The 10,155-nt window shown below is 40.9% G+C and overlaps 1 protein-coding gene across 7 annotated transcripts in view; it reads right to left on the bottom strand.

The window, feature by feature from the left end:
* Window positions 1-10,155, bottom strand: part of LOC122548449 (probable L-cysteine desulfhydrase, chloroplastic) — a 170,259-nt gene that overhangs the window by 55,445 nt on the left and 104,659 nt on the right. For 6 of the 7 annotated variants that reach the window (XM_043687141.1, XM_043687136.1, XM_043687140.1 and 3 more), the window contains 2 exons: window positions 5,300-5,410; window positions 3,875-3,943 (listed from right to left, as the gene is read on the bottom strand). In XM_043687141.1, the coding sequence (XP_043543076.1) occupies window positions 3,875-3,943; window positions 5,300-5,410 (180 nt within the window). The remainder of the gene's footprint in view (window positions 1-3,874; window positions 3,944-5,299; window positions 5,411-10,155) is intronic. The other variant, XM_043687142.1, reaches the window with a different exon arrangement.

Raw genomic sequence — 10,155 nt, 5'->3', positions numbered from 1 at the left:
TGAGTCCTAGTGGTCGCAGTAGTCTGGCTGTCAGTTCAGAAATGCTCTTGATGTACGGCCAGACTACTGCGACCACTAGGACTCATAACAGCACACAAACCAATAGCCACTCTCAGACAACTCACCAGAACGAAGGACCCATACCCAGCATGAGCAAAACCAATGTAGTGTACAAATTCCCATGCAAGGACTGCACAAAACACTACATAGGACAAACAGGAAGACAGCTAACGATCCGCATCCATGAACACCAACTAGCCACGAAACAACACGACCAGCTATCCTTAGTAGTCACACACGCAGATGACAAGCAACATGAGTTCGACTGGGACAACATTACTATTATAGGACAAGCCAAACAGAGAACAGCCAGGGAATTCCTAGGGGCATGGCACTTATCCACAGATTCTATCAATAAACACATCGACCTGGACCCAATATACCGGCCACTGCAGCGGACAGCTGGAACTGACAACCAAAAGCGGCAGAGACAAAACCACTATAAATGCCGGAGGAAACATCACAGAAGCGCTTCACAGGAGGCTCCCAAGCACTGAGGATGTCACCTAGACAGGGGACGAAATGTCTGCAACACAAATTCCCAACTCAGCGAACAGAACCACAACAACTGGGTATTGATGTTAAAAATCACACAACACCAGGTTATAGTCCAACAGGTTTAATTGGAAGCCACTAGCTTTTGGAGCGACGCTCCTTCATCAGGTGATTGTCAGATGAAGGAGCGTCACTCCGAAAGCTAGTGTGCTTCCAATTAAACCTGTTGGACTATAACCTGGTGTTGTGTGATTTTTAACTTTGTACACCCCAGTCCAACACCGGCATCTCCGAATTATGGGTATTGATGGTTGAGGAAGCGAATGTTGAAATGGGCAACAATCTAGCGGCTGTTCTGTCTTGGTTGAGCTTTGGAGCTGCAGTCAATCAGGCAAACGGTGAGTATTCCACCACAAGTCCTAAGTGGCCTACCTGTATCCTGAGACTGTCCTCTCGTTCTAAACTTCTCAACCAGGGAAATCATCCTCCCTGAATCTGGTATTTCTGCCCATTTACAATTCCATACTTTTCGATCAAAACCTTCTAAACTCTAGTGAATACAGGCGAAAGTGGATCAATCTCTTCTCATAGGACAGTCCTGCCATCCTCAATATCAACGTAATGAACATCGCACACACTCCCTCTATGGCAAGTATATTCATTTTTGGGTAGGGAGACTAAAACAGCACATAATACTCCTGATGTGGTCTCACCAAGGTCCTGTATAACTGCATTAAGCCATCCTTAGTTCTGAACTCAAAACTTATTGAAATGAAGACCAATAAAACATTTGCCTTCTTAATTGCTTGCTGCACCTGCTTGCCTATTTTAATTGACTGACGTACAAGGACACTCAGATCCCAAGCATAGCTAGGACCACATCTAAAGTACTGTGCAGAGTGATGGCTTCCTCCTTTAAGGAAGGATGTAAGTTCATTGGAGGCAGTTCAGAGAGGGTCATAAGACTAATTCTTGGAATTAATGGGTTGATTTATGTGTAAAGGTTGGATAACCTAGACTTACAGAAGTGTAAGAGACAACATGCTGGAAACATATAAGATCCTGACAGTATGGATGTGGAAAGGGTGTGTCCTCTTGTGAGAAAGTCGAAACAGTTGCCACTGCTTGATATTAAGGAGTTGCACAATTAAGATAGAGATTAGGAGAACTGGTTTTCGCATACAGGGTTGAAAAACTTAAAAACTCTCTTTAAAACCTGGTGGAAGCAGAGACTTTGAATATTTTGAAGGCAGAGGTAGATAAATCCTTGCTAAGTGAGATGAAAGTTATTGGACTTGGTGGAATTAGAACATCTTTGATCCAATGGAGAATGGCAGAGCAAGCCCAATAGCCAAGTGATCTACCTCTGTTCCTAATTCATATGTTCATGATCACAAAATTAGTCTTTCTGGTGAGGACTCAGGGAAACTAATGATTCCATATTTGGCCCATTTTGCTGTCAATACCTGTTTATTTTGCACATCCCATGGAAGGCATACTCTTATCCTGATTTGAGGTTTTTGTTACTTGTATGTAGAGTCTTGTGCTCTTCCTTTTTATGTTTCCTTATGACTTAATTTCACAGTTCCTTTTTGTCATCTAATTTCTTTAAAATCTGATAGTTAACCTTTTTAAATATCCTTGGCTTATGTAGTTATCTCTTTATTTGTGCATAAAGTTTCATTATTAGCTTATTTGGTCTTGATTCTTTTAGGCATATATTTCTCCCAAACACAGTTGACCACCATTTAATACAGTTCCCACTTCTATTCCATCTTTATTTTACGTAGGTTAACTTTTGCAATTCCATGTTGATGCTGCTGAATTTTGCCATTCTTTTGTAAATCTCCAGTTCATATCCTTTATAATAAATTTTAATATTTTCTCACTACTGATCTCAAACTAACAAATCTAAAGCTCTCCATTATACCATTTTCTCCTTTCTTAAATAATGGAATTATATTTGCTACATTTCAATCCACCTTTCCAGAACTGATAGAATTTTGAAAGAAAACCAACTACTGTATGCATCCATTATCTCTCCAGCTACCATCATCAACAGTCTGGGATGAAGATCATCTATTCTATGGGATTTATCAATGTCCAATTAGGTTAAGTTTTCAAATACTTTTTTTTTACCAATACTTATTATTAGTTAGCACCTCAGTTTTACAAGGCCCTAGTATCTAGTATTTCTGCGAGATTTTCTCCTGCGAAAACTAATGCTAAGTAATTTTAGCTTCTCAGTCATTTCATTGCTGTCTACTATATATTCTACTGTTCACACCTGAAATGGTCCCACATTTGTCCTGGCTAGTCTTTTACTTTTCACATGTGTAACAAAGCTTTTGCAATCTGTCTTTAGGTCCCCCATTCATATTCCCTTTTCTCTTTCTTAATCTGGTTATTTGTCCTCTTTTGCACTGTTCTAAACTGCTCCTAGATCTTGGGTTTATCGCTTCTTGCAGCATCCTACTTTTGATTTCCCTTGATTTAATGCAATCTTTAATTTATTTCATTAATGATGTTTGATTTGTCATTCTCTTAGGTTGTTTGTGCCTTAGAGGAATGTATATCTGTTGCAGATTGTCTCTAACCATTGCCTTGTTTACAGTCAAATCTTTTAGTGTATTTTCCCAATTCCCCATGGCCAACTTGGCCTTCAATGTAAGTTTATCGCTTACTAATGTATGAATCACTCTTATTAAGATTCCCAACATACCTCCTTTATATTTTGCCCACCTCCCTAAAATGTTAAATATTCTCAGATAATTAATTCCTAATCTTGGTCAACCTAGCTGTTCCAAAGAAGAGTAATTAGACTTGAAACATTATTTCTATTTCTCTCTCCACTGATGTTTTCCTCAGCTGGGTTTCTCCAGCACTTCCCAGGACAAAATGGCAAAGCATCTGGTGAGGCCAACTTGCACCACCAGGACAACCAATAGCAAAGCAGCTTAGCTATAGGTACCAGCACCAAGAATAACAACTCAGTGTGTCAATTGAAAGCTTCACGTGCAGCATTAGTGACAGAATCTGCTTCTCAAGGATTAGCCTTCATAGGCATCAGCAAAAAGTGAATCAATTGAAGATACCCAATCTAAATAAATTACTTGTTGTACATCCATCTTCCCCTGTGAATGGAGGATGCCAACATTTTTTTTATTTTCAGGTTTGAGTTATTTTCATGTGCTCCCACCCACCCTATCTTAGTTACTGAAGTATTAACCACTATCCTAGTTATCGCCTCTGTTCGTAATTCTAATAGCATTCAGAATTTATATCCCAGCATTCTGAGCTCCCTTTGTATTATTCTCACCTTTCACATAGAAATGTCTTCTTCTTTCTCTTGCTTGTTCACTACACCTGCTCCAGCTTGCACTTGATGCTTTGAATAAAGATGCAAATGAGCTAACCAAGGAAGTTTGAATACTTAGACAGGAATGATTTAGCATCATCTTTAAATATTTACATACACCTTATTATAGAAAACAAAAGCTGGACCCTACAAATTTAAGTTTACATATCAAAGTAGTCTGATTTTAATAAATAAATGTTGTACTACTCTCATATCACAACCGTTGAAACTCATCATGAACAATGTTCATAGCTGTGGCAGCTGTAAATAAACAATTCTGCTCCTGCTTTTTCAACTTAATATGAGTTAATTAGCTGTACTTTTAACTTAAGACTAACTCTAAAGTTACACATTTTTAATATTGCATCAGGTGATTATAAAGGAGAGCGTGTTGGATTTCTACATCATTGTTGTACTTGTTATTGGGAGATTGTGGGTTCGAGTCCCAGCAGCCTCAAGTAAAATTTCTATATTTTTCAGGGGGCACAGTGGCTCAATGGTTAGAACTGCTGTCTCATAGCACCAGGGACCTGGGTTCAATTTCAGCCTTGGGCCACTGCCTCTGTGGAGTTTGCACTTTCTTCCCATGTCTGCATGGGTTTCCTCCAGGTGCTCCGGTTTCCTCCCACAATCTAAAGATGTGCATGCCAGGCTAATTGGCCTTGCTAAATTGCCCATAGTGTTAGGCGCATTAGGCAAGAGTAAATATAGGGTACAGGAATAGGTCTGGGTGGGTTTGTCTTCGGAGGGTCGGTGTGGACTTGTTGGGCCGAAGGGCCTGTTTCCATACTATAGGGAATCTAATCTAATTGGGCCCTACATCTTGGGCCCTACATTATGGTGCAGTGCTTCCCTTGTTGATGGGCAGAAAATTGAACAATGCTCCCAACTTTTAAACTACAATCCAGAAAGTAAATGCTGAAAACCTAAAATTAAGAAAAAGTCAGCATAATGCACAACAGACCTGAAAATAAGTAGACCATTTCTGGTAAGTATCCTACATAACCTCTCTTTATTGCTTTAAAGGTACTGACCTGCAATGTTTTTCATTAAGCCTAATTTTGATTTCAGTAATCGATATCGGACATATGCATGTATAAACAATGCATGTGGTCAAAACATACTATTAATGCTTAGCTCACATGTGAATATTGGCTACCTGGACAAGAATGAATGCAAGTACCTTCAGGAGAGCAGCAGAGGAAATAGATAAGAGCATCTTTTAAGACTTAGGCAGCAGTGACCCAGCAAAACCCACAATAGAAAAGAAAATAAATGGTGTAGTGTGGAAACAGAAATCTGTACAAATAACCATCAACTGAAAAGTAACCCAAGAATCAGATTTTGATGTTAACAGGTAAACGTAATTATAATAATAACTCTCACCAGCTTGGGACATAAGATCTTTGATATATCCTCGAACTCTCTGCAAACCCAGAGATTCCCAGAAATCCAACACAGTGTGAAGAGCCAGGAAAGCACTGTAGTCTTTTAAACCTGAAATAAGTCAATTATTTGAAGTCTTTAAGACTACAAAATACTGTACATTAACACAACCAAATTATTATTTTTGAACCTCAGTCAACAAATTGCTATTTGAAATGAAATACTGTTTGCCAAAAATTAACTACTGGTCCTTTATGAATTAAGCTGTTGATATCTAGACCAGATTGGGTAAAATATGAAGGGAAACTATAATAAACTGTGGACACCAGCTTATAAGGAAACTGTACACTCATCCATGATCTTGTGGGCTAGGTTTCAACCAGGAGGCAGCTGTTTCAGTCAATACTGAGTGATGGGAGGGCATATCCTGCTTGCACACATAGAAAAAAGGAAACCTAGTGCCAGGTGATATTTGACAATGGGTGGCATACTAGTGTGGGATGTCATGTCACTGTTTTCTTTCTTTGCTGATCATCAGCTTGTTGGCAAACAGGAAAATGCTTGCTGCTTTCGTTACCCTCTTCTTCCATGAAGTCTTCACTGTGAGAAACTTGATCTCTCATTAGGAACTCCCACTTCTTACAGCCAAGGTTGAGTTTGGGCTAAATGGATAGCTAACCTGCAAGTTCTAGTTCTGATTGGAATGTTTCCAGGATTGGCAAGGTGTACAGATTTATCTTATAGCTCTGACAGGACGCATAGCTCTTTTGCCCAACAGTGGGAGCAGGTGCTGGCTCAGTTGTATGAGATATGGCCTGGTTGCAGACAAGGCCACAAATGGTTCTTAAAGTACAGCAGGTTCTGCAGTTCCTTCTCTAAGCAAGGGCACTGCAGGTTCACATGTGCCTCACTCTTATAGGTTTCCTCCAAGCTGCAGTTTGTTTAATTCTTGGTTTCCTAGAAACTCAGCTTACTCTGCCATCATTGCCACTCCTAGTATAGCTAGGGACTGTCTAGTGAGTTCTAGCCATTCAGCGAGTTTGAGCATTGCAATTTGGATCTATTGTGCACTAGCTGAAGGACTTAGATAGCTCTGTTCGTAATCTCTCACTCTCCCAATGACTCATAGCAATTTAATCATAATCCAATTGCTCCACTCTCTCCTCACAGTCTAGTTTCAATCATGAACAAGTGGTTGAAGTGAGTAACATGAGGCTTGGCGTGGAGCAGCTATACAGGGTGATGCGAAGCTGGAGGTTGAGCAGCTGAAGAGAAAAAGATGAGGCTGGAAGGTAGCCAAAGGGAAGGAAGACAGTGACTCGTGGAAAACTGCAGAGATAGGGACAGCATGGTGACTCAGTGGTTAGCACTGCTTCCTCACAGTGCCAGGGACCTGGGTTTGATTCCAGCTTTGGGTGAATGTCTGTGTGGAGTGTGCACATTCTCCCCATGTCTGCGTGGGTTTCCTCTAGGTTACTTTCAGAATCCAAAGATGTGTAAGTTCGAGGAATTGGCCATGCTAAACTGCCCATAGTGTTCAGGGATATGTAGTTTCTTTCCTGTAGTGATTCTATGATCAGTGCTTGGACCATAGCTAGTCACAACATATAATTATTTAGATGAGGAAATTACATATAATATCCCCAAGCTGGTAGATAACACAAAGCTAGACGGGAGGGTAGGCTGTGGGGAAAATTCAGAAAAGCTTCACTGTGTTTTGGACAAGTCAAATGAGTGGGCATATACATAGCAGATGCTATGTGGATAAATGTGAGGTTATCCACTTTGGTAGTTAAACAGGCAGGCCAATTATTAACTGAATGTCAGTAGGTTCTAAAAGGGGGCTCTGCACTGAGACCTGGGTGTCCTCATACACCAATCACTTAAAGTAAACATGCAGGTGTATCGAATGCTGGTATGTTGGCCTCCATAGCAAACGTGCAACAGTGGGGGTGTATGGGGTATTGGTAAGACCACATCTGGAGTAAAGTGTGGGTATTGGTAAGACCACACCTGGAGTAAAGTGTGCTGTTTTAGTTTCCTTATCGGAGGAAGAATGTTCTGGATATTGAGCGAGGTTTATCAGACTAACTCATCAGATGAAGGGATGAATTACCTGGAGAGACTGGATTGATTAGGACCATATTGTTGTAGTTTAGAAGAATGACAGGGGGGGGGTGTATCTCACAGCAACTTACAAAATTCCAACAGGATTAAACAGGATTGATGCAGGAAGGATGTTCTTGTTGATCAGGCAGATCAGAACCAAGGGTCACAGTTTAAGGATGCAGGGTTGACCATTTAAGGCTGAGATGAAGAAATATATTGTCTACGTGAACACATTGAGCCTGCGGAATCCTCTGCATTTGAACAGTTCAGGTAGGAAGCTAGGGAAGTGATTACTGGGCCCGTTGCTGAGATATTTGTATCATCAATAGTCACAGGTGAGGTGCCGGAAGACTGGAGGTTGACTAATGTGGTGCCACTATTTAAGAAAGGTAGTAAGGAAAAGCCAGGGAATGGGAACCATAGACATGTGAGCTTGACACATGTGGTGGACAAGTTGTTGGAGGGAATCCTGAGGTACAGGATTTACATGTATTTGGATAGCCAAGGATTGATTAGGGATGGACAACATGGCTTTGTGCATGGGAAATCATGTCTCACTAACTTGATTGAGATTTTTGAAGAAGTAATGAAGAGGATTGGTGAGAGCAGAGTGGTGGGTGTGATCTACATGGAGTTCAGTGAGGCATTCAACAAAGTTGACTGGTTAGCAAGGTTAGATCACATGGAGTACAGGGAGAACTAGCCATTTGGATATAGAATTGTCTTGAAGGTAGAAGAAAGAAGGTGGTGGTGGAGGGTTGCTTTTCAGACCAGAAGCCTGTGACCAGTGGTATGCCACAAGGATCGGTACTGGGTCCACTACTTTTTGTCATTTATGTGAATGATTTGGATGTGAACTTCGGAGGTATAGTTAGTAAGTTTGCAGCTAACACCAAAATTGGAGGTGTTGTGGTCAGCGAGAAAGGTTACCACAGAGTACAAATGGGCCTTGATCAAATGGGCCAAAGAATGGCAGATGGAATTTAATTTAGATGAATGTGAGGTGCTGCATTTTGGAGAAGCAAATCAGAGCAGGCCTTATACACTTAATGGTAAGATCAGAGGGAGTATTGCTGAACAAAGAGATCTTGGAGTGAAGTTTCATAGTTCCTTGAAAGTAGAGTCACAGTGGAGAAGGTGTTTGTTATTATGGAAAATAAAAAGGAAGGGGTAAAGCATGAAGACCACTGACAACCTGTATTCTGTAGAAGGCAGGATGGGACAAACATAGTGGAACATTCTTACACCAATTAGCAGAGTAAGGTTAAGGCTGAAAGGTCACTATGGTGAGATGAGATAACACAAGTAATAAAGCAAGTTTCTCTGTTAAGTGTTATTATGGCAGGATTGGGACCATTAATATTTGGGACATGACATTAAAATATCTAATTAATAGTTAGTAGAGTCAGCTTGAGACAGGAGACTATTGTAATAGATAGAATAGCTAAATATCAATCATGATAGATTAGTCTACAATGAAAGATCACTGGAGCAAAGTTAGCAATAAATATCTAACCGTGGCATTAGAATAACATTAAGCAGAATGTACAACTAAAGAGATAATGGGAACTAACATCACTTGTTTATTGTGTCAGCAGAGTGAGGTACCTTTGATTAATATAGTTGGACATCCTGATAAGCTAACAGAAACATGACAAAAATAGATATAAAAATCCACGGACCCTGAGGTTCGTGGGCATTCGAGAATCAACTTTCTCAGTGTCACGGTTTTTTGATTGCAAATAAAAGACCTACATTTTGAAGAACTCTCTGCGTCTCCTGGTGGTTCTCTATATTTTCTCCACAACAGTATGCTTTCCTTTATTGGTCAGAACATTGAGTATAGGAGTTGGGGGGTCAAGTTGTGGCTGTACAGGACATTGAGGTAAAAACAATAACTGCAGATGCTAGAAACCAGATTCTGGATCAGTGGTGCTGGAAGAACACAGCAATTCAGGCAGCATCCAACGAGCAGCAAAATCGAAGTTTCGGGCAAAAGCCCTTCATCCAACCACCCCGTGGCTCAACACTTCAACTCCCCCTCCCACTCCACCAAGGACATGCTTTATTCCTGATCAAGGGCTTTTGCCCGAAACGTCGATTTTGCTGCTCGTCAGATGCTGCCTGAATTGCTGTGTTCTTCCAGCACCACTGATCCAGAATCTGTACAGGACATTGGTTAGGCCACGCTTTGGAATATTATGTGCAATTCTGGTCTCTTTACTATCAGAAGGATATTGTGAAACTTGAAAGGATTCAGAAAAGATTTACAAGGATGTTGCCAGGGTTGGACGATTTGAGCTATAGGGAGAGGCTGATTAGGCTGAGGCTGTTTTCCCTGGAGCGTCGGAGGCTGAAGGGTGACCTTATAGAGGTTTACAATATTATGAGTGGCATGGATAGGATAAATAGACAAAGTCTTTTCCCTGGTTTAGGGGAGTCCAAAACTAGAGGGCATAGGTTTAGGGTGAAAGGGAAAGATATAAAAGGGACCTAAGGGGAAACTTTTTCATGCAGAAGGTGGTGCTTGCATGGAATGAGCTGCCAGAGGAAGTGGTGGAGGCTGGTACAATTACAACATTTAAAGGGAACCTGGATGGATATATGAATAGGAGAAAGTGAGGACAGCAGATGCTGGAGATCAGAGCTGAAAATATGTTGCTGGAAAAGCGCAACAGGTCAGGCAGCATCCAAGGAGCAGGAGAATCGACGTTTCAGGCATGAGCCCTTCTTCAGGAATGAGGAAA

This window comes from Chiloscyllium plagiosum, chromosome 3, assembly GCF_004010195.1.
Source record: "Chiloscyllium plagiosum isolate BGI_BamShark_2017 chromosome 3, ASM401019v2, whole genome shotgun sequence".
Classification (NCBI taxonomy): domain Eukaryota; kingdom Metazoa; phylum Chordata; class Chondrichthyes; order Orectolobiformes; family Hemiscylliidae; genus Chiloscyllium; species Chiloscyllium plagiosum.
Note: the sequence above shows the minus strand (reverse complement) of the source record. Positions and strands in the feature narration are given on the sequence as shown.